The 24,558-nt window shown below is 37.3% G+C and overlaps 2 protein-coding genes and 3 pseudogenes across 2 annotated transcripts; 2 read left to right on the top strand and 3 right to left on the bottom strand.

Annotated features, from left to right (window-relative positions):
* Nucleotides 1-113: 113 nt before the first annotated feature.
* On the top strand, nucleotides 114-1,840 carry LOC126588292 (uncharacterized; annotated as a pseudogene).
* On the bottom strand, nucleotides 1,525-3,751 carry LOC126605522 (uncharacterized). Its single transcript, XM_050272934.1, has one exon. It carries the CDS (start codon nucleotides 3,521-3,523, stop codon nucleotides 2,042-2,044), a length of 1,482 nt encoding a protein of 493 aa, XP_050128891.1. The 5' UTR covers nucleotides 3,524-3,751; the 3' UTR covers nucleotides 1,525-2,041.
* Nucleotides 3,752-3,922: 171 nt separating this feature from the next.
* Nucleotides 3,923-7,365, top strand: LOC126605528 (enhanced ethylene response protein 5-like). The gene is made up of 13 exons (XM_050272945.1): nucleotides 3,923-4,234; nucleotides 4,337-4,473; nucleotides 4,589-4,682; nucleotides 4,797-4,886; nucleotides 5,082-5,147; nucleotides 5,271-5,360; nucleotides 5,483-5,539; nucleotides 5,895-5,956; nucleotides 6,188-6,275; nucleotides 6,494-6,570; nucleotides 6,655-6,729; nucleotides 6,814-6,919; nucleotides 7,035-7,365. Exons 1-13 carry the CDS (start codon nucleotides 4,067-4,069, stop codon nucleotides 7,164-7,166), a joined length of 1,242 nt encoding a protein of 413 aa, XP_050128902.1. The 5' UTR covers nucleotides 3,923-4,066; the 3' UTR covers nucleotides 7,167-7,365.
* Nucleotides 7,366-7,436: 71 nt separating this feature from the next.
* LOC126605558 (protein HEAT STRESS TOLERANT DWD 1-like) lies at nucleotides 7,437-10,611 on the bottom strand (annotated as a pseudogene).
* A 2,122-nt stretch (nucleotides 10,612-12,733) lies between these two features.
* Nucleotides 12,734-24,558, bottom strand: part of LOC126605504 (cyclic nucleotide-gated ion channel 1-like) — a 95,849-nt pseudogene continuing 84,024 nt past the window's right edge.

Here is a 24,558-nt window from a genome sequence, read left to right on the forward strand (position 1 = left end):
TCTTGCTAAGCAGTATAGAGACACATCAACTCATCAGCATATTCCTTACAGGTTGGTGGCTTGTTTTTCCTTAAGAAACTAGCATTTTTCTGAATGAAAAAAATTGTGTACTAATGATTATATGTGAAACTGATGGCTACGGAGTCTCTAATGTTGAGTTCTCGTGTATATAATGCAGAGTGTTGAGTTCTCGTGTATATAATGCACAGAAGGTAAGAAGTGGAAACCTAATGCAACGTATTCAAGCATCAATACTCACCGTGGCGTTGGTAATAACTGAATTCTCTCTCCGTCTTTCTATCTTCCCTTGCCTCCGGTATTCTTCCTCTCCCTCTCCCTTCGTCCGGCTGATTTTAAATAGTTTTACTTTCATGTTCATAGAACAAAGCTGCCGGGATGATTTAGAATCACTTGGATATGTGCTTATGTACTTTCTATTTGGAAGGTAAATCTTGTTCCTTCCTGTTATGCCTTGTGTTATTTTTAGGAGTATTCTATGTAGTTACATTCGTCTGTAACTGTTCTTTTCCAGTCTGCCTTGGCAAGGGGTGTCAGCAAGTACTGGGAATGCTAGGAATGATGAAGAGTTTGAGAGGATATGTGAAATAAAAGAGTCAACTTCAACAGAGGTAAGCTGAAATATTGATGATTGAAGTACAATTGATGTAAAGGGCGACCCCGAGCCAACAAGGCTTCCCGCTTTGTGAGGGTCGGGGAGGGGGATGGGTGGAAATGTCTATCGTACGCAGTCTTACCTTGTTTTGCAAAGATGTTTTCATAGCTCGGATACTAATCTTTCGGTCACAAAAAGCAACATTTTCATTGCGTCAAAGCTCGCCCTCTGAAGTACAATTAATGAGCATGCTTAAAATTACTTGCAAGTAGTGAGTAGTCATTGCTCTCTTAATTCGTCCATAGGAGTTATGCCGAGGCTATCCGAAGGAATTTGCGGCATACTTTAACTACTGCAGGACGTTAAGGTTTGATGACTAACCAGATTATGCTTATCTGAGGAAGCTCTTTCGCTGCCTTTTTCATCGAAAAGGTTGAAAACTTTGTACTTATTATGTTCTTCATGCATGTACTGTTCTCATAGCGATGCCGTGCAATTAACCATGTCAGCTTATGTGCTTGTTTTCTTGCTTCAGGCTATCGGCGTGATTTTAAGTATGATTGGGTTCTTGGACAGACCCGCTTGTTACATAGCCTGAAAATGCTTGCCGGTGGTGACGAAGGCCGCTTGTTTCATAGCCTGATAACGGGTGTTGAAGAAGGCGCTTATTACATAGCCTGAGAACGGTTGCAGGTGGGGAGGAAGGTGCGTTGCTTGAAGATATCCGAACCTTGCTCCGACGTTACCCAAGATAGAAAAACGTTTACTGTACTTGGTTGGTTTTGGACTTTAAATCCGTACTGTATATAAAGGGTAATGCTAGGTGGGCCAAATTTTTAAATATCTAGCTAGCAATTAATTTAGGATGATAATTAATTGCCTCAAAGAGAGTAGTTAAACGCTCAATTAAATTCTTATTTGCAATAAAACAATATAAAATGCTGATATAGAAATAAGTCAAATGGACTTCACAATCAAAAGTTTAAAAGACATACAAAGTTTGAATGAAGGAAATGTAGTCCCCAGGAACTGGAACCTAATTTTTACTAGTATCATCTACCCAATGATGTCTCTTTACAGAAGTACAAAATTACAACTCAGCATTTAGAGGGTGGATCCTGTTCATGGTACAGCTGCTATTACATGAAGCGACTAGACAGAAGAACGACATTGCCGGGGATACTAAGATGTCGCAACAAGTGAGCTCGCAGATCACGGCTAAGGAAACTAAGCACGTCGCAATGAGTGAGCTCCGGGATCATGAAATAACTGATACGTCTACCTTTCTGCTATGCTGGATCGTAATCTATTCATGATCTCATAATCTCGCAAGCACATAATCTTGCGGGTTACATAATAGCGAAACCTCTCCAACCACCGCTCAAACTTCACAAAGCTGACTCCACCGGGATACTCTTTGCGTGGACATCAAGCAGCAGGCAAAAGAACAGAATTTGGAAATGATAGAGATCCATTGTTAGGAGCACCCTGAATATTGAGAATCGTCGTGACCAAATTGTATATGTGGACATTTTCAAAACTAGGAACCTTGCGACCTCTTGCAAACTGAGGTCCATGCCCAACGAATATGGTCCTCATGGAAAAAACAGCATTGTCATAACCATGTGATCCTCCACACTCTCTCCGCTTCGTCCTCTTTTGCTCTACCTTAAATCCCTCTCCAACCAACCCTACTATAGGTGTAATCCGATCACTCGCTGCATAATGGAGCCGACTAGGAAGCTCCTCCTTAAGATACACTCTCAAATTCTTCCCATTCTCAACCTTGCCCGATTTCAACCCTTCATTCATCTTCTCAACAACATTTGCAGGATCAACTCCCGAAGGCGGACGAATGGAAAGCAATGGAGTATGTGACTGGACCCAATCATCAGGAATTTCAATCCAAGGGGCCAAATCACTTAAAAATATTAGCTTTTTATCACATGTACCAACCATCCCATGATCACCTACCATTATTATAGTAACATCCTCGAAAACCCCTCTTTTCTCTAAACCTTCAATCAACCTTCCAATCATTTTATCAATTCTAGCAACAGCTTCAGTAATCTCCGGGTCATCAGACCCGACATGGTGACCCTGATGATCCGGATCCTCGAAATACAGAGTCATAAACACTGGAATTTCGCTACTAGGCAGATCAAAGTAATTCACAACGGCATCAACCCGTTGTTCGAAAGGAACAGAGCTATTATACTGCATACAAAGCTTATCAGGGCAAGTCCAAGAACCTTTATTTACCTCAGCACCAGGCCAGAAGTAAGTGGCAGCCTTCAAACCGTGATTGACCACCGTCTCCCACAGCGGCTCGCCGAGCCACCACTTGGGTTCGTGGCTTCCCATGTAGAAGGACTCCCCTGTGTGCGGATCCACAAAGTGATTGTTGACTATGCCATGGTAAGCAGGGTAAAGACCTGTGACAATCGAGTAATGGTTAGGAAATGTTAGAGTTGGAAACACCGGAATCAGACCCTCTTCCGCCTCCGTCCCATTGGCGATGAGGCGGCGGATATTCGGCGTCGGGGCCTTGAATTGGTACCCGAATCGAAACCCATCTGAGGAAACCAACAGAACCACCGGATGATCGAGCTTTCTCAAAGGTCGAGCCTTGGATTCCACTGACGAGGAGTCGGAAACGGGGGCGGATTTTGGTGAGTTGGAGAAGAAGAGGAAGGCAAATGCAGCAGCGGCGGAGAGAGCAACGCAGGTGGTGAGGAGGAGAGAGATGAATATAACAGTGGTGCTGTGTCTGTGAGAAGGGGAAGACGATGGGATCGGAGAGGCGGATGAGTCTGTGTTGAAAGAGAGCAGCGCCTCCGATTGGTCCGGCGAGTCCTCATCGTGGGTGGGGATCGGAGTGGCTTTCATGGGCGGCAAATCCGAACCCATCTGAAGAAACCAGGTGATTGATTCTGGTTTTTTCTTCGATGGGTCGGAGAACTGAAGAATTTGGGATGTGGGTATTGGAGGTGAAGCGTTTAGAGAGAGAAAGTGGGGGGTTGGAGTGAGAAGCAAGGATTAAAGGTTGAATCTTTGGGTGGAGCTGCAGACGCTGGTTTGGTGGAGGTTAGCTTTCACAGCTTTTGGAGAAGACGACTTGTTAATGGTTGTTGGTGGACTTGAATTGAGCTGGAAGGAAAGGTTTCTACAACACCGACTTTGGTGTCAAATTTGGCGCATCGCATTTGGATTGGATATTCCAAGACAAACGGTAAAAAAATATACGGAAAGGGAAATATTTATATGCGAAACGTCATGTCGTTTCCTGCACCTCCTTCCTTTCCTGTTCGTTCCAGGAAAATCAGGAAAACAAGAACAATGGTGGAGCAGAACGACGCCGTCGCAGCCCTTCTGAAAACATAGTAAGCAAATGATAAAGGCGCGTGCTTGCAGCTACTGAGAGAGTGTTTGATCGAGCAGAGGGAGAGGGAGATGGCGTACTTGAGCATGGGAGAAGCTCATAGAAGAATCACCGACTACCTCAACCGCTTCTCCGACGCCGTTTCGACCCAGGACGGAGCTTCCCTCAAGAACCTCCTCTCTCTCTCCTCCAACAGCCCCGCTCTCCTCTCCCTCGCCGACGCCCTCAATGTCTTCCAGGTAATACATTTACTCCAGTGTGAATGTTTATATACGTATTTGTATTTGTTCCAATTTGGGAATTTGGGGTTTTGATTGGTGCTGTTTCTGGGTGCGTGACAGGACTTCAATAGATTGATCAAACAGTCCGATAACGACTCGCAATTTGGCGAAATTCTGGTTCATCTGTTCCGGGCTTTTCAGAGTTACCGAATTGGGAATTCCATTGATTCCTACCAAGCATTTGAAAAATCCGCAAAGTATTGATCTTTTTGATTGATTATTTATTTTTATTTAATTCTGTTTTGTGTGTATAATTTTGTGGGTGGTGGTGGTGGTGGTGGTTTTTGACTAATGTTGGTGGTGGATGTGCAGTGCTTTTATTCAGGAGTTCCGGAACTGGGACACTGCGTGGGCTTTGCCAGCATTGTATGTCATTGCTTATGAGATTAGGGTTCTAGCTGAGAGGGTAAGACCCACAATTTCCTTTCCTTTGAATTAAAAGACATGTGCTTTGTTTTGTAATTGGTTATTGATGTGTTGGAAGACGAATTTAGCAAGACTGTTATGTGTGGTTTTGTAGGCTGATAAGGAGTTAGCTTCAAATGGAAAGTCTCCAGAGAAGTTGAAGGGAGCTGGTTCTTTCCTGATGAAAGTCTTTGGGGTTCTTGCAGTAAGATTCTTTCTTTTAAAATTCTATTAATTTCGCTGATCTTATTAAACTCTCTTCTGTATTTTGTTCTCTTTGCAATAAAAGTTCGTTGCTTTACTCAAACTTGTATAAAACAAGATTTGACAGTTTCTTGGGTGTTTATGAACAATGCTTTGAATCTCTAGTGCTAACTCTTTCATTGGTGTATCCACTTAGGGAAAAGGCCCGAAACGTGTTGGAGCATTATACGTTACTTGCCAGTTGTTTAAAGTTTACTTTAAGGTAATACTTAATGCACACTTATGAGTTTGCCAATGCTTTTCTGAATTAGCTATTAGGCCTCTTCTGAATGCTGGATAAAAAGTCTGAGCTGCATTATGATGAATTATCTTTATTATTTTGCAGCTTGGTACAGTTCACCTTTGCCGCAGTGTCATAAGGAGCATTGAAACTGCGCGAATATTTGATTTTGAGGAATTCCCTAAAAGGGATAAGGTCAGAATCGCCGTTGTTTGGGCAGATGCTATTTTCTTTTCTTGTACTCCCTCACCTTTTCAATGGGTTCTCTATCAACTAGTTTTTTTTGTTTATTCTTGCTGTTGTACTGTGAAATGCAGGTCGCCTACATGTATTATACAGGTCGTCTAGAAGTTTTCAATGAAAATTTCCCTGCTGTAAGTATCCTAATTTCCATGATGTTAATGATGCACAAGCTTCTTGTTTGCTAAGCTATTTAAGTGGTGTTATGGTTTTGGTTCTTGGGGTCACCATCTGGAGTCTTGAATTCTACCAAGACACTGGATAGAGAAGTCAGCAGTTCCACCCTGTGCCTTACAATCACTTTAAATAAAGAAATTTCTCCCAACTAATAACATGGGAGTCTCAGAAGATTTGTGCTCAAATTAAAGATTTGATCTCGGTGGATAATTTGCCTGATTTCACTTATTTCTACGTTCTGTGCTAGAACTGAAAATCTGAGTTTCCATCAGGTGTGTGCTATTCACTAAATCTCCTTTTGGTACCTTGCAGGCTGATCATAAATTATCATATGCCTTGAAGCATTGCAACCCTCAGCGCGAAGCAAATACAAGGTTAGGTTCACATGTGCTTGCTGCACATATTTGGCATCTGTATAGACTTTAAGGAGGCATCTTTGTAGGCAAAAAGGTGGTTGTTGCGCCCTTATATTCTTCAGCTTGAATCCTCTTATTATTTGTATGACGTTGAACATCTTGCGATAGGAAGTCAAACATTAGATTTGTTAGATGTTGTACTATGTTTTATTGTCCGACTCATTTTTTTCTCTTTTTGTATTTGCGTAGGATGATATTGAAGTATTTGATACCTGTGAAGCTTTCACTAGGCATCTTACCAAATGATTGGCTTCTGGAAAAGTATAACCTGGTTGAGGTATGTCGGAAATGTTATTTCTTTAACCGCAAGAGGGATTATTTAAGCTTGATGATGGGAAATAAGATCTTCTGGTATCTCTCAGCTATTTTGGTTATATGCTAAATAAATGTATTTATTAGTGTCTCAGTGAAGATGAATGTTGACTTTAGCATACCCTCCCTCCACTTTTCCAAAGTTGTGGCTAAATCCTAGTTTATAACTTCTTGCTTCCGCAGTATAGGAATGTTGTACAAGCACTAAAAAGAGGCGATCTTCAACTTCTTCGGCATGCTCTTGAAGAGCATGAAGATCGGTATGTGTATCTTTTATTTTGGAAATCTTGTGATTGGTAAAATCGATTTCTGAAGATGGAACTAATTTCTTCAAAATGAAACAGGTTCTTACGATCAGGTGTATATCTTGTCCTAGAGAAGCTAGAACTCCAAGTCTACCAGAGATTAATAAAGAAAATGTAAGTACTCATTCCACTTTGTAAAATTGACGGTAAAATTCCTCTGAAGATTCAGTTCATAACTTCCACATGCTCGTTCTGCAGTTACTTCATTCAAAAGCAAAAGGACCCGGTTAAAGCTCATCAGCTGAAACTAGAAGTAATTGTTAAGGCTTTGAAATGGCTTGAGATAGCCATGGATGTCGATGAGGTACTTGTTCTGTCCGCCTCTCTCTCTCTCTCTCTCTCTCTCTCTCTCTCTCTGGTAGCTTATCTTGGTTTCTCCGTCTCTTTCGCTCTAATCAAATCTCTGGTGTAATTTGCAGGTGGAGTGCATAGTGGCCATATTAATATACAAAAATCTTGTAAAGGGATACTTTGCTCACAAGAGCAAAGTTGTGGTTTTGAGCAAGCAAGATCCTTTCCCTAAATTAAATGGGAAGCCCGTCAACTCATAGAGAAGATCGATAGGAGTAGGCGGGTGATGAAAAATACAATGCTAAGATAAGATATGCCGGCAACTTCATCGTCATCGGTAACCATTTTTGTCGGCCTCGTGAAGAAATCATGTCCACTTCACTAGTGATGTTCGCTATCTCATCAAACTGAACATTTTTCGCACATTTTTGACATAGTTTTTGAATCCTCTGTTCCTTACGGTTTCCATTTTCTTACACATTTTTTACCGACGATTACTGCCAAATAAATATGGGTAAAATCCGAAGAGATGCATAACGTAAATTAACTCAACGGACGAAGATATTGAAAAGGTATCAACAAAAACACCTGGTCCGGCGAAAATCGTTAACCCAAAATTGCAGAGGTTACTCCATACAACCATACCAAACCCACCACCCCCCCCCCCCCTCTCCCAAAAAGGGGTAGGAAAACGAAACCGAAAACAACTCACTTCAAATATGTAATTGCTTCGGTACATAAGCCATCCCACTGTTGGAATATGATCTGATATATATCTACTTTCCGGTGCACGAAAGAAACTGATCAACTTCGAGTTTCAAGCAACACTAGAGATCAGAGGGAAGGGTAGTCTGTATGTTTGAAGGCATCAGAATATTATAACCATCTGCCGCAGTTGAAACGAGCATGCCAGGAATCTGAGTATGCCAATGAAGTTCTTTCAAGTCCTTCTGTCCCTGTTTACCATAATTTACCACGAGTTAAATGGCTGAAAAACTGGGGGGCTCTTGGAGTAGAACAGTCGGTCGGAAATGTTTACCTGATGAACAAATAGAAGCTGCGGAGGTAAATCTTTTGGAGCATTCACTTCCTCTTTTGTCTTCGCTTTGAATTCTGCCTCTTCCTCCTCATCATTTTCCAAAGATAGATCCCATATTCTGGTAACAAAAGCCAAATGACATATATTGAGTTCGTACATAAACAGCAGGCAAGTAAAAGTTTGTGTGTAGGACATGCCATTTATCACTTCAATCTTGTCTCTAAATATACTTACGTCAGCTGATTGTCAGAAGACGTCACGGCCAAAGTGGAGGCTTCGTGTGGACTCCACTCGATGGATGTGATATGGTGTTTATGGTATTCACAATGTGCCACTACATTTAAATAGAGGGAAGAGGACTATATAATTTTATAATATCGACTTAAATGAATCACTCAACACAATTTTATTGAACCCAATTTAACACTCGGGGGAATTCCAACAAGACGTACTTTCAGCAATCTAAGATCGCGAATGGAAAAGGTGCCTATCATACAACTAGCCACAGCCTAATAAAAAAACAATGAAATGCCAAGGTCGTCATTTCATAAGTGGAACAAAATATATCGAAACAAATAACAAGTAAGAAACAGCGAAGGTTAAATAAGCACCTATTCCAAGACATAACATTCACATCTGCATTATGCGCCTTAAAAGAAGTTCCTGGTGCTTTCCTTATGCGGATATCCCATATTGCTATATTCCCATCGACAGAACAAGAGGCAAATACATCAGGTTCTGTAGGACTCCACTGCAAAGATAAAATTGAACACACTAAATACTGTTAGAGAATTGGAAAATACTAAGGAAAACTACTCAGTTCGTGAGACTGAACATATGCTTTATATCAACAGATCAAACTTTAGCGTCCCATCTTAGTTACTTACTTGTAAATCCTCTACGCTTGCAATATGTCCAATATATGGAGTAGTATCAACATTCCATGTCGAACCAGATGTAGGTTCCCATAAATGTATACAATTCTTGCAGTCCCCTTTTAAAATCAGATGTAAATGAATCATTAGTTTCAAATCAAGAAAGCAATATACCATTAAATAAACTTGATAAAGAAAACTAAAAAAAAAAAAATTTAAAGTAACTTAACAGTAAGTACCAGATAGAAGCCTTCCAGGGACAAGTGGACTCCAGTCTAGAGCAAACCCTTCGTCTTTATGCCCAAACTTAACCAATGGAGCCTGGTTAAAAACTGAAGAAGCTCCCTGGCTAGCTTCAGTCTCTGACTCCGCTAAAGCATTCAAATGAGAACTGAAGTCCCAAATCTGAACGAGTAGCAGGATTTAGTCACGTACAAAGTATATGTAAATTGTCATTATTGAAGCATCAGCATGATATATATACTCATATTCTTGACATAAGTCAGACCTGCACATGACCAGTGTCTGCCCAAGATGCACATATATGTGGATTTTGTGTCATGGTGCGTATACGATTAACACATCCTTCATGAGCTACCTTGCGCAACTGTACATGAGAAGAAGAAAAATGGAAATGCACAGAGATGACATAAAAATGAACAAAGATGAAGGTAAGCTGAATCAAGTGTAGGATGTAAAAAAATATTGCCTGCAAAACAGGTGTACCAGATCCAACGGACCCTCATCCTCGCTTTCGTCATCACTATCACTGTCCTCACTATCCATATTAGAGTCATCATCTGCGGCTTTAGCTGGCACTAGTTCGCGCTTTTTCCCGGAAATGTTAGATACTTTAAATATTCCAAGAGAGTTCCAAGCAGCTTTTTCTGCCTGCAGAACCACAGGTTTATGTTTTCACCATCAATATTGACTTGGTAAAAGAAATTAGATAAATAAATCAGTCACACAAACAAAAAGATAAAGCTCACCTGAGTCCCTGCAACGAAATACACGGTATGGGGGAACTCTGTCCGAACCAACCCCAATGTATCTCGCACAATATCAAAGCTGTAAAAAGAAATTCACTTTTAGCGGTGAACTAGAAACCTATAACTCTCCTGGAAAGATTGAAACTTTAATTATTAACTATAGCCATTACCCGCAAATTAAGTATAAAACTGGAACTTCAAAACATAATTCAATATTACGACTTACGAGTACAATGCGAGCATTTCCGAAAAGAAGAAATTGTAATTATTAACACAAGCTACAGTTAAGATTAGTTCAATTAAGTTATCCTAAGTTCAGCTAATCATGCTCCAATAATTCAAATCCACAATCCATAATTCAAACTTTATGCTTTTCTTGCACTTTCTATGCAAACCAAAAAGAAGAATTCATAAATTCAGAGCTACCTTAAACAAGGCCAACCGATATGGAAGGCATGGAGAGAATTGTAAGCTCAAGGGTCACACTGGAGCTCTTCGCCTTCCTCCAGCTTGTCCACTCCCGGTTGCCATACCTTCGCCGGCATCGACGGTCTCGAAGAGGAAGAAGACCCATCTCCTTTCTTTGAGCCCTAAACAAAAATTCAAGTCAATTCAATCGAATCAATCGGGGAAAAGATAAAACCCTAATTTTACTAAAATAATTAAATAACCAACGGAGGAGGTAGTGGAATTTGGAGCTGGCCTTGGCCTTTCTTTTGGCTTTCTTGGGGTTCTTGATGCTTCTGACCATTTCTGATTTTGCAGGTTTTCCAGAAACAGAGACGCTGATGAAGGAAAGAGGATAAAGCAAAACTGAAGAGTAGGGTGGGTGCTGTTTAAATCGGTTCGGTTTTTTGTTAAAACCGAAACTAAATCGAAATTTTGGTTTGGTTCGGTTCGATTCATTTTTTTTTCGATTTTTTTCAGTTCGGTTTTTTTTCGGTTCGGTTTTGGTTTTTTGTTTTTTTTTTTTTTTCAAAAAATGAAAAACATTGAAATTTAAAATTTTAACATATCAAACACAATCATAACATAAGCATTCTAACTAGAATCAAAGACAATGCAAATAAACATTTAAAAATCATCAATCAAGTCTTCCAAAGTCCAAACTAACAACCTCACAACACAAAAATCGTACAAATGACTTATAAAAGTTAAATTGTATGATGTTGTTCAAAGATCAAGGTTGTTTGCTTGTAACTGGATGTTGACAACTTGATTAGTAAAAAAGTAATGCGTGGGTGGATTTATTTAGTGTGTGTTAAATTCTTTTCCATCACAAATTACCCAAGTAATCTACATGAAATAAATGTTTATGGATTCTGTTACATGTTATATGAGAGTAGATTTGGAAAAGAAAGCTGGGGCAGAAGTAGACAGTGCTATGGAGATGGATGTAGGTACTTCAGGAGGAGGTTTGGTTCTAGAACCTTATATGGGGGATAAATAATAGGTTAGGGTTTAGAGTTTTTATAGGCCTTTTTTTTTTAATATTTTGAGATTAAAGTTTGGCAACACATTGGGTTTAGCATATTTTAACTTACAAATTGGGTTTAGAAACTAATACCCAAAACAAATAATTAAATAAAAATTAATTTAATTAATTCAGTTCAGTTCGGTTTGGTTCGGTTTCTAGATCACCAAAACCGAACCGAACCAAAATTCGGTTTTTTCAATTCGGTTCGATTTTTTCGGTTTCGATTTGGTTTGGTTTTCGACTTTTTCGGTTTTCGATTTTTTGAACCCACCCCTACTGAAGAGGGTTTTGGTGGGCTAGGGTTTTAGCATATTGGGCTCCTGCCCTTTATGATAATAATTGCTACTTTTTCAGCCTAAAAAGAATATATGATGCTTCAGTCCAATGGGCTTGTCTATTTTTTTTTTCTGACAAACAATAACGTTAGTTGGTTAGATAGTTAGTTGTAGGTAGAAGGATGGTCGATGGAGATCAAACTCGCACTATGGTGCATATGCATGTTTTTATTTGTTTATTAGCAACTCAAAAACAATCATCATGCAATCCTTGGGGTAACCATGCATGCATGTGATTGTTTTGGTGCATATGCATGTTTTTATTTGTTTATTAGCAACTCAAAAACAATCATCATGCAATCCTTGGGGTAACCATGCATGCATGTGATTGTTTTGGATTTCCAATTATAACCCTATGGGCTGGTTTGAGGTTGTGATGTTTCTAAAAAAACAAGACTTACTAAAAAACAACTTATTAAAAACTAGGGACATCAAATGTTTTTAAAATACTGTTGTCATTGATAGTAGAAAAACATAGAAAAGCAGAAGCAGAGTCTACTATGCTTCTTAAAAAAGTATTTTTTTTAAAGCTTGCAAGTGAATAGTTCTCATTTAATGAAATTTTCAAATGGCAAATACACATTTGCATATGTTATAAAACTATAACCTTTGCCCCTACATTTATTATATTACATTCAATACCATATCTTTTTTAGTCATTTAATATAATTACAGCAGTTTTATATAAAAAATTTACCAAATACTTAGACACTGATTTTTTTTTTTTGTGAAATACACTTTTACGAAAAAAGTTTACCAAACTCTCAACAACTTTATTTTACAGTTATTTATTCTCACAGCACAGCAAAAACAATTAAAAAAAACACAACAATACCAAACTAATCCTAAAAATTTCGACAAGGTTAGGGATGTCATTTTATTACCTGTTAAATTATTCTCCCGCAGGTACGTACCACTCCTTTGGGGAGGATTTATGAATGGGTATATTTGAGTACGCTAGTTATCGCTTGCATGGTGGCGCTCTTCAAGTGGTTAGAAAAACAACATAGTTATTGTAATACCAGCACCACTATTCATATATTATGCTACAAATATCAATAGACATAAAATGGTAAAACACCATTTCCAACCCTCCATGTCCAATTTGAAGATGATCCATAATTTGAGCTTTTAATTCAGAATATCGTTCTCATGCATGTCAAAGATTATACAATTTCCATAACACAAGCCAAAGACACACCACCGCATTGAAGGGAAACCGATTCAGGCCGAGTAAAGCAACATAAAGAGGAACCAAACCAATACCAACTAAAAATACACACACAAAACAAAAGCAATACCAACTCAAAACACACACAACAAAGAAATGCTCCAATTTACTCTTACTAATCTACTAATTATTTGTCCCAGCCAGTTGATCTCTTAGCTTTTTTTGCGTGGTGGGCGCGCCAGACTACTTGTATGGAAGAAGCCGCAAAATACTCCACCTGAGAGTGAGGAAGCTCCCTTTTAAAGTGCCACCAAACTTCAGCGATTATAGACTTCAAGTGGTTTGCCGTGATTGAAAATGCTTCAACTTTTGATTGGGACACAATGGTTGTAGTGCAGATAGGCAACTCAGGAAATGAGGCAACTTTGAATGCCCAAATTAAAAGTTCTTCTCCATAAAAATCATTTTTCTCAAGGCATTTGCAAACCCTTGTTTTACCTTTACTAGTTGTGTAGGTCAAAGCAGTGCCTTGCCGGATGAACAGCATCTTCCTCAACGGTTCACCCTCTCGAATAATAGACATATCCCTAGTATAAATCTCCAACTTTAGATACTCAGATATTGCTTTCAACCCTTTTTCATTTGTACTTCCAAGAATTGGAACCTACACACCAGTGTATAATTAGATACAATTAATTACGCATGATGAATATTATCTTTAGTGATTCCACGTTACATTAAAAAATTTCTCGTTGCATACTTTGTTTAGTGAACTCATGCGGAGAGGGCACGTGGTTCTTGTTTGTTTTATTAAGACTGAATATGTCATTTTCATCTTCTGTCTCAATCTGCTCTGCTCGGCTATTTTTTCCAATCCCTGCATGTTTAATAATCTATAAAGCAATTTCATGACGAGTTTATTAAATCCAGAAATAACGTAAGTTCATGAATACACAAAAAAATTTGCATGAAGGAGCTTTAAGTCTTAAGCTTAATTAATGACAAAAATTTTGATTGAAGAAGCACTGATCACCGCACCAACCTGATTCACCCTCGAATTGAGATATACTAAAAATAGTGCCAAGCCACTTATAGAGATCATAACTGAAAATATGATTTCGGGCAGGAAGAAACTAGTCTGAAGGTTTGAACCAAAAGAACTGCAAAAAAAAAAAGAAACGGAGAGCAATATATTTATTGATGACATTCTTTCAGAAAACATGACAGAAATTTTTATGGAATTTATCTACAAAGACGAAGTTGATGAGAGGGTAATGATAAAAAAGACACTGATGAGTTTACAAAATAAATATGCATATTAATTTCTAGGTGATCGAACATGAAAAAGTCGTAAAAATGCAAACCTCAGGTTTCGGAGACCCCACCAAAAACAGTGAAAGATCTTTCTTGGATAATCTCTTGACGATGCCAAATTAGATTGGAGAGCAGCCTGATATATACCATAATCAAAAGCGAACGATGACGTAGTCTTTTGAAGCTCTACCGAGCATTGTACACGTGGGGTAGTGACATTGATTTTCTTCAAATTGTTTTTCTGAGAAGAACGACCATAATAAAAGTAAGAGTAAAATCTGTCAATGTCACATATTGTTTCATGTTTACAGACGTACGCCCGCCAGCATTCTAGCTCTCGAATCACAGCAAAAATGTACCACATGGATCCATAAAGCTGAAGGGCAAACAAGACAAAGAGTTAATAGTCAATGTTTTATAAGAATATTGAAAAAAGATAAAAGATAATGAAAAGCATCACCCCCCTCAAAAGAGATGGCCCTTAAAGAAGTAAACATGCTCTTACTCCAATTTAGTATTCCCCTATGTTTTGTTTATTCAAAATCATACGAGAAATTTTACCCTAATACATATAAGAGTCCTTAAGAACTAACAAGTTAATATGTTTTTTTTTTTGGAAAATTTGTTAATACGGTACTAATTACTTGTTTAAGTCTTATTACACAGCATCATCTCATTATCCAACTGACTTATTTTTAAGTCAATTGAAAGATCAAGCTTGAAAAAGTTATCCAAATCGAACATTATTTCGCTATATTTGCATTGTTATTGTGAAATTTTTCCTTCTTTGGATGTTGATTTAAAAAAATGTTGGTAAAGATTATGAGATGACGACATTGTGGAGTGACCTAAACGAGTGGTTAGTGTTGTATTAACTTACTAATTAACCAGTTAATGTTTGAGCATTGCTATACCTAATGCTAGAGAATAGAGTCTCACATAAAGACTTAACAAGATAATTTATAGTTTATATGTGGAAGGTTCAATGCTAATAGTCGGATGCCTGGAAAACCCCCTCACCTAGTGATATGTGGTTACCTTGAGAACAATATTAGTAAATATGTTGGTGGAGGACCATGCTAGTTTAAAAAAAATTATCATATACACTCATATATCTCAACAATAAGTTTACGTGAAAATTTAGATTTTTCTCCCAAAAAATGGGGAATAAGATTAATTTGAACTTACATGAGAAGCAGTGGTGAATGGAAGCAAGTCTAATAGAACAGAAAGCAATCTTCTTATTCCAGTCTCTACGTTAGCACGCCGATTAAGCCATTCGTAGAGGTTATAAGCCCTCAGTGTATATTGGACTGGAATTAGTAAAATAATCATTGTAGCATCAGTGGGTGTATACTTTAGACTGATCAATATTACCTGGAGACATTTCAACCAACAGTTAATTTGAGTTATAAGTTATAACCAATGTTATTAAATCATTGATTTACATACTAATCTATCTAATGTGCGTCGAATTTTTAAGCAGGGCATTTGTTGACTCTAAAAATTACAAAACTTACGTGGTGTGCAGGCTGAGTAACTATTGAGCTAATTATGTCATTCTTGGGAATGCAGGTGTGCCAACTTGCGACTAAGCTCAATCGGATGAATAGAATAGATAAGGTGGTGGTGGTATCTATTCTGCTACTAACTCCTAAACATAAGTGACTATTGCCGAGGAATGAACACTTCTCGGCCTAGGGTTCTAGAACCTTAAGACAAGTTTACGTAATTCACTGCGAAGTTCAAGATCTTATGCACCAGGTTCGGCGACTTCAACTATATTCGTAAGAATATAAGCGCACCAATTCAGTATTAGGATGTACAGGCATAAATACCCAAAGGAAATAAGTGTCTATATGGTAAACATGGTTCTGCCGCCTAAATGCCAAACTATGAAGTGCACGTGGGAGTAATCGATCATAAAACACCTCATTATGCAGGTGAGCTAATGAAGTGACGTCTAAGGTGAAAGAATTGAAAACTCTTTTTTAGCCGAGACTTGGATAAATAACCAACGAACCAGAAACAGTGTTGTTAATCCAAACTGAAGATACTCCTATATCGCCTGATTTTACGGCTCCAATGTTGTTTACTTATCTAAACTAAAGATGTCGCAGGTTGTCAACACAATACTTTTTTGTCATCCAAACTAAAGATGTGTTGACTAGAAAGCTAGGATAATTAGTGTTTTTCTCAAGGTTGTGAGAAAGGTTTCGCACAAAGAGTTGTTTGTTGAGTTGAAGGGTTTTTTTTTTTTGTTTTTTTGTTGCATGGTGTCTTGCATTTATGGTGATGAATTATGTTATGGCCAAGTCTATTGAATGGTATAATTCTAATAATATTTCAATTCCTTGGCATATTCTCTGAATATACTCGAAATTATTCTCAATCTCGTCATCAAGTATTGCATCTTCGATTAGGACTCTGAATCTAGATTAATTATACGATTGATTTAACCTTTATCCAGAATTCAATCATGATCCTCATTATTTCTCTCATCCACCAACTTAAAATATGGGCTGAGTGCGTGCAAAATTGGGTCCAACTAGTCCGCATAACGACCTACCAATTAAAATGGGTGGCCATTAAAATTGCACTTTTTTTTCTTTTGCAGACAACTACTTGTTGCCCCTATTATTTTCTTAAGTATCATCCTAAACAACCAAATAGTTCAGAAAATAAAAGTTATTATTTTACTAGCAAACGAAAATGAAAGTGGCTTAACCATAATAAGAAGGAGATTAACAATGCTTTATTCCGAGCCGAGATCATTAAATCCATTGTTGTTAATCTGATTTTTTGTTCGAGGCCGAGTAAATAATCATCTCTAAACATTCTTGATTCTCGGCAGCCAAATGCGTTGAGTTATTATGCCCGTAGCCACCGCGAGCATAGTCACTATGCCAATTTTGGCTTTTAACTTGAACAATTTAGCTGAATGAGATTCCTTCAAATCGGCCTTATCTCCAATAACCATATCGACAGACATAGTTTTTGCGTATATGGATGTGTTTTAGCCTGGTTTTTTATTGGAAAATTCCTCGAAGAATCCATCATTTGGATCAGTTTTTATAGTTGGCTCAGAGATTCCAATTTTTGCTTCCTAAGCTAACCAGATTTTCCATCTCATACGAAAGAATAGGTAGGCAAACTTCTTTCTCGGCCTAAGTGACAATCTTCTTATGCTAAGGTTTACGTCGAAGCTAAAAATTGCCCCAAGCTTTTTGATCCATTTACGCTTCAAATGGAATTGATTTGTATTCAAGAATGTAAAGGAAGTCTTTCTCATCTAGCCACATACTAAATAAGGTTCTGTCCTCTTTTACCCGTTGCTCTCGTACAGTACTTTAAGCTTTCATTTTTAACATGTGGGTGAAGGATTTTCGCATCTTTTCATGAGCATCAAGAATTATTTTTGCTTCCCATGCTTTTTTATTTCCCTCACACTTTTAAATGTGTTTCTCTAGTTGATCTTAGATGTCATCCATTGGACTAAACTGAACCGAATTGGAATCTTAATATATCATATGAACATCGTAGGTTTAGCACTCAAAGTCCCATCAGGTGTGCCAAAATGTTGACCCTAAAACTTACAAAGAGTACGCAAGCTAAGTAACTATTGAGCTAAGTAAGTCATTCTTGTGAACGCAGGCGTGCCAACTAGCGACCAAGCTTAGTCAGGCGAGTAAAATAGATGAAGTGGTGGTGGTGTCCAAAGAAGAAAATATCGGTAATATCGGAAATATAGGTAGTCCGAAAACACGGAAATATCGATGAAAATATCGGGATAATATCGATATCGATAAAAATTACATGGAAACCACGGAAATTGTAAGAAAAACTTGGAAATTTTTATTGAAACTTTGCAGGATGTTTATTTAGTCAATTATCTATTAGTTTATCACAAAAAATTGGAAGGAAATGCATTACATGATGGATTTAACTGATTTAAGTTGATTATACAGCGAGCTGGCAAACACTGTGAGTGAAGAAAATATGTAGTAATTAATTAAAAAAAATTAAACACACCATAATCATTTATATATAATGATTTACTACAACTTTCGAGTAAAACTCATATTTTAGTTTTTAAATCTACCCTAATTCTGAATTACTGCCGCACCCATCATTTCTCTACTACCTTTCTTCCTTCTTCACGTGGGATGTACCTCCCTCATTTTCTATTAATTCTTTCCTTTCCACACACACACACACACACACACACACACACACACACACACACACACACACACACACACACACACACACCCCATTCCCTCATTTTCTATTATTTCTTTCCTTTCCACACACATACACACGCACAGACACACCCCACCCCCTCATTTTCTATTATTTCTTTCCTTTCCACACACATACACACTCACAGACACACCCCACTCCCTCATTTTCTATTATTTATTTCTTTCCTTTTCTTTCCTCCACACACAGACACACCCCATTCCCTCATCTCTCGATCCATCTCTCAGATCCTCCTCCTCGTCCGTGTCTCCCTTTGCTCCTCCCTCGCCTTCCTCGTCGTCGAGCCCATCACCATGTCTCGTGACCTCTACCTTTCCTCCGTCATCCCCATCGACGCGATCCTCATCGTCCGCGTCTCCCTCTGCTCCTCCCTCGCCTTCCTCCTCGTCGAGCCCGTCAATATGTCCCGCGACCTCTACCTCTCATCCGTCGTCCCCATCGGCGCGATCCTCCTCGTCCGCATCTGCCTCTGCTCCTCCCTCACCTTCCTCCTCGTCGAGCCGTCGCCGTCTACTCCATCGGCGTCGCCTTCAAGCAATGTCGCAATAATATCGCGATATTATCGCTAATATCGCGATATTATCGATATTATTTTGATATTTTGACGAAAACCTATTGGATATGTGTAGAAATATCGGACTTCCAAAAAAACGATAATATCGGCGATATTTCGCCGATATTATCGATTTTTTATACCATGGTGGTGTCAAATGCACTGCTGACTTCTGCACCTGAGTGACTATGGTCAAGGAACGAACACCTATCGACCTAAGGTTCTAGAACCTAAATACAATGTTGCTTAATTCACTACCAATTTCAGGATCTTTTGCAAGAAGTTCGGCAACTTCAACTATATTCGTAAGTATACATATGCGCCAAATTGATATTAGGCTGCATGGGCAAAGATACTCAAATGAAATGAGTGTCTACAATGCCAAATTATGAGGTGCACATGGGAGTAACTTATCATAAAACACCTCACTTCGCCAGGGAGCTAATGAAGTTGCCTTTTTAGGTGAAATTGAAACTTTTCGCCAACCAAGACTTGGATAGATAACCAATCAACCAGAAGCAGTGTTGTTAATCCAACCTGAAAATACTTTCAAATCAAATGATTATGCGGCTTCAATGATGTTCAGTTATACAAACTGAAGATGTCACTGGTTGTCAACACAATAGTGTTTACTTATCCAAACTGAAGATGGGTTGACAAGATGGTTAGGATAATTAGTGTTTTTTCTCAAGGTTGTGAGAAAGTTGCATACAACGAGGCTTTTCGAGTAGAGTGTTTTGAGTTTTTTATTGAGTTGAAAGGGTTTTTTTGTTGCACGGTATCTTTCATTTATACTGATGTATTCCGTGATGGCCAAGTCTACCGAATGGTATAATTTTGATAATATTCCAATTCCTCGACATATATTTTGACTATACAGGGAATTATTCTCAGTTGAAACTTTACCGTAGCCAAATTTTGCTGCATTCAACTAGGATGCTGAACCTAGATTTATTATGCGACTAATTCCACCTTTATCTAGAAACCAATCCTGATCCTTAATGCTTCTCTCATTCAACCCCTTAGAATATATAGGCTGAATGCATGCAAAATCGAGTCCAAACAATGTCAAAATAATAAGGAAAACTAATGAAAATGGCTTGAAAACTTTGTGTTTTAGTGATGAGGACAAAATAAAAAGTAAAGTGAATAGTACCAGGATTGACTTTTTAGTGTAAAATGTGGTTTTTCGTTAAAGTGAATAATACCGTAAGATTTTCGTTAAAGTTCTCAAATAATTAATTGTATGAGGGGTTTGAGTCAAGTCTTAAACCCACAGAGGAAACCCAGCCTAACTACCATGAGTAGGTAGAAAAATGAAAAATTTGATAGGAATGTACGTCAAGAATATATAGCATCATGGTTTATCATAGGGTCATTAGTGTGTTGATGCAGAACAAGAATTACGTTATTTTACATACAATAAAATTAAAAGGAGGAAGCAACGTTTAATGAAGAAAAATGATTAGAGAAATGGTAAATCAAGCGTTAGTAGATTACCTGGTGCTTTCATATCCCAAAAGTGGATGTTTTGGGCTTTTCAGGCTGTTCGAATTAATACAACCTTCATTTGGCTTGTCAGTTTTGAGCCCAAAATTCAGGCGAATAATGTTATTTACCATATTTAATTTGGATTTTATTATTTTAAGTACAATTTTGATATTTCTTGTTTGTTTATTTCCAATTTTATCTAGATTCCTAGGGTTAAAACCATTATGACGAGGGGTTGTAAAAGCTTATTCGAAAGACAAGTTCGAGCAAGCTGCAGTGAATAGTATTTTTTTTGGGTTTTCAGTGTCCTACCTATGATACTTTTCCAGAAAAAGAACGACGAGACAAATACAATTTGCCGCTTTGTTGTGGTATATGATGGATTTTGACATTTTAAAAACTTTTGAAGGGTTGAAAACAAGGGTGTTTTCGGAACTTTTGTAATCTTTTAGTTTTAATTTCTTTTGCAAATACTATATAAACAACTTTAAGGTTCTATTTTCATCATCTTATCATATTATCAATAAAAATTCAAGTGCTTTTCTCAATTCTCTGGTGTACTAGAAGCCTATTTAAGGGTGACCGTTGGTGATCTCTTTTATTTGTAACTTTCGATGTATCACATTATAAATAGGTCATCTTGGCCTTAGGTTTTGTAATCAATTCAACTTTAGAGTTTTCTCTATTTTTTGGGAGAGACTCTGGATTATTGATAGGCTTCAGCTTATTTGCTAGTGAATTCTAGCGTGGGGAGTGCTTTCGATTGCCCTTGACATATATCCCTCTACATCATGTGCAATCAATATGTATACATGTCAAATAAAATCTAGGTATCATCCATGCATGCAGATAAATGTAAAAAATTTAATTACTTGCTAGAGATCACCTTCTCTTAATTAAGGTCTTACCTGTATAACGGGAAGAGCCAGCCAAATGCGAAGTAGTATGGCTAATGAGAATTTAACTGATCTCTTGTGCTTGAAAATACGATGATCGTCAGTAGTTTTTGTCGAGGAGACCCCTGCAGAAGACTTCGCCCTAAGTTTGGTTTTGGAGCGAAATATCATCACAGAAACAACAATGTCCATTCCATAAAAGAGATCCCCGATTGTTCGTAAAGAAAAAAATATCCACGTCAACGATTGGTCCCAAATGAAGCAATTGTTTTCCTTGACGATGACCACAATATAGCATACCAAGGGATCAATGAAGAGAGAAAATGCGGATGCTAATATAAAGATAATATCCCTGTTTGGAAAGAATGGTTGGTGACGTGGCGGCTCAGTTGGCGGCAATTCTGCAGTAGTTCTACTTTTGTGTCCTCTGTCTTCCTTGGAAGCTTCCCCCTCATCTGAAGTATTCCGATGACCTTGATCACTATACAAGACACGGTAAATATATTATAAATAATATCATTCAACATTTTCCCCATCAAATATTTCAAATTGAGTTCAAAGGAATTGACAACAATATATTTTAAGAAACGTTGAAATTTGATGGTGATAATGAAATTGTCAAATGGTTTATGATTGAATTGATTTTTTTTTTTTACAAGAATTGTCAATAAATAGAGACTTAATAAATTGACGGTTTCAAATTGTTGAAGTTTCTATTTGGTGTACGTGGGTCAAACAACTAATCCTTTTTTTTTTTTTTGGAAAAAATGAAAATTCATTCCCTTAAATGATCTGTATATGAGCCATGAGTGCATACAAGTGTTGAAAATTTTCCAATATATGAAATGCGACCGGTTGAGAGTCAATACCTAGCGAAGGAAATTGATAGGTTCTTACATAGTTAGACAAGATTAGCATTCTCAATAACATCCTTTTGCAAGTATATGATTTTTATGAATAACTTATAGCGTGTAAAACCTATAAGTACATGAAAAATATTTTAAAACCCTACTTTTTGCACTGAACTGGCTTATTACTTCATTTTCTCTATTTTCATTTTTAACGGGAAAATGACTTTTGGGAAGAGAAGAAAGCTAATGTGTTGAAGTTACTTACGTGATATTTCTAAAATTTTCTAATGAGTCAGGGGCGTTTTGATATAGACCCCTCATTTTTTTAATGAAACGATAGCGTTAGTAAGGTAAATGTTAGATTAGTCACCGACAGAGTTTGAACCCACGCCGTCATGCAAGGATACAACATCTTTCCACCACTGTGGTAAAGGGCATTTTTAAATGTTATAAACTAAACATCTATTCTTTTTGAAAATTTGATTAAATATTTTTCCTACAATTTTGGTGTTTAATTGCATTTCATTTTATTTTATTAGAAGGATATTCATATTATTTCTTTACTGCATTCCCCTTTTTTCCTCCTATTTTTATGCATCTCTTATTATGATGATTTCATTTTTTTAATTTTTTATTAAAATATTTATTTTAGTAAATTTAAATAGAATGTAAAAAAGTCGTTGTTAGGTACGTTTGGTTATATCGGTACGTTTGGTTATTTTTGGTACATTTGACTTCTTAGTACACTTGAATTTTTGGTACATTTAAATTTTTGGGTACATTTAGTTTTTGGTACACTTGAATTTTTTGTACATTTGAATTTTGAGGAAGTTTGTTTTCAAACCATAAGTTTTAGTACTTTTTTTACTAATAATGAGGAACTACTTTAATAGTTGAATAAATTATTTTTTTTATAGAAAGAGTCATTAAAATGTAGGAGTTTAAATTACTTTAATTAATTGTTTTTTTTTATAGAAAGAGTCATTAAATCGTAGGAGTTTAAAGGGGGGAAATTAATTGTAGGCAATTAGTTACAAAGTGAAGTGAAGGTGCCTTTAAGCTAATTATATGTAACTGAAAAAATAGAAAAATGTGATGTGGCAATTGGTCAAAGCCTCTTAATCAAATCTTAGAAAAGAACCAATGTTTAATCTAAAAAGTATTGAAAAAATGCTGGGATTCTAATTTCTCCTAAACAAAAAGAAAGAAAACAAGAAATGATCTTAAAGTTACAGAAACAAACGAACCTTATGGTTATAATGGAGACCTCCATAACTCAAGTTCATATGTTACAATATCCTCTGTTCACGAGATTTAGGAGCCACCTAGCTTGTTAAAATAATATCAATGATTAGTAGTCAAATATGCATGTGCATTGCAAACTAAAAGTTTGATTCACAAGTAGAGAGAGAGGTACTGGAGCCCTACTAACCTGAGACTCGAGTACTGAAGCTCACACCTATAGAAGAGAGAGAGAGAGAGAGAGAGAGAGAGAGAGAGAGAGAGAGAGAGAGAGAGAGAGAGAGAGAGAGAGAGAGAGAGAGTTCAATTCCAATTCAAATCCGAATTCAATTCCAAATATATATTGTAAAACAACGTGTCGAGTGTTCTATAATTATTCTCTCGCTCTCGTTCTCTTTGTTTTTCAGTCGTCAATAATAATTTATTCTCATCTTTGGGAAAACTATGAAATACTTTGCTTCCATTGTGGTTATCCAATTTCCCCTTTATCAGGGAATCAAATTATTTCTTAAGGCCACGTTAGGTTTCTAAGTTTCAAAAGACATTGAGCTCAAGTACGTAGTAAAAAATAGATCACATAAAATTAGATAGGCGAAATTAGAAAAGCATTAAGCTTATTTAATGCTAATGCAGGGATCTTCTAATCTTTCCTATTTAATTTTTTGTGAGCAATTTCTGGTTAACTTGTCCTCAATTCTCTAGGGATAGGAAATTCTTTGGCGGCTAAATAGCCAAAATGGTCCATGAAATTTGCATAACTCATCACTTTGATCCCTAACATTTCAAATCGATAAGAGTGGTCTCTGAGATTGTCCACCATCCATCAATTTGGTCATTCAGTTAAAAACTCCGTTAAGTGTTCCGCAGCTCTTGGCCGGAAGGTTGGGCAATTTTCAAAACTTTGTAACTCAATCGTTTCTTAACCAAATTCGACCCATAATATATCAAAATGAAGATAGGAAAGTGTAGAATAAGATTATACCTATTTGGAAGCCCAATGGATGCCGGAGATGGCTTGAAAATAGCCTCAAAGTTGACTGGTCCGAGGGAAAACTAGAAAACTCGCTGAAAACTGGGTAAACTTTAAACGTTCATAACTTCTTCAATACTCAACGAAATCAAGTGATTCAAAACCAAAAATCATACTTTTCGACGA

This window comes from Malus sylvestris, chromosome 2, assembly GCF_916048215.2.
Source record: "Malus sylvestris chromosome 2, drMalSylv7.2, whole genome shotgun sequence".
Taxonomy (NCBI): Eukaryota; Viridiplantae; Streptophyta; class Magnoliopsida; order Rosales; family Rosaceae; genus Malus; species Malus sylvestris.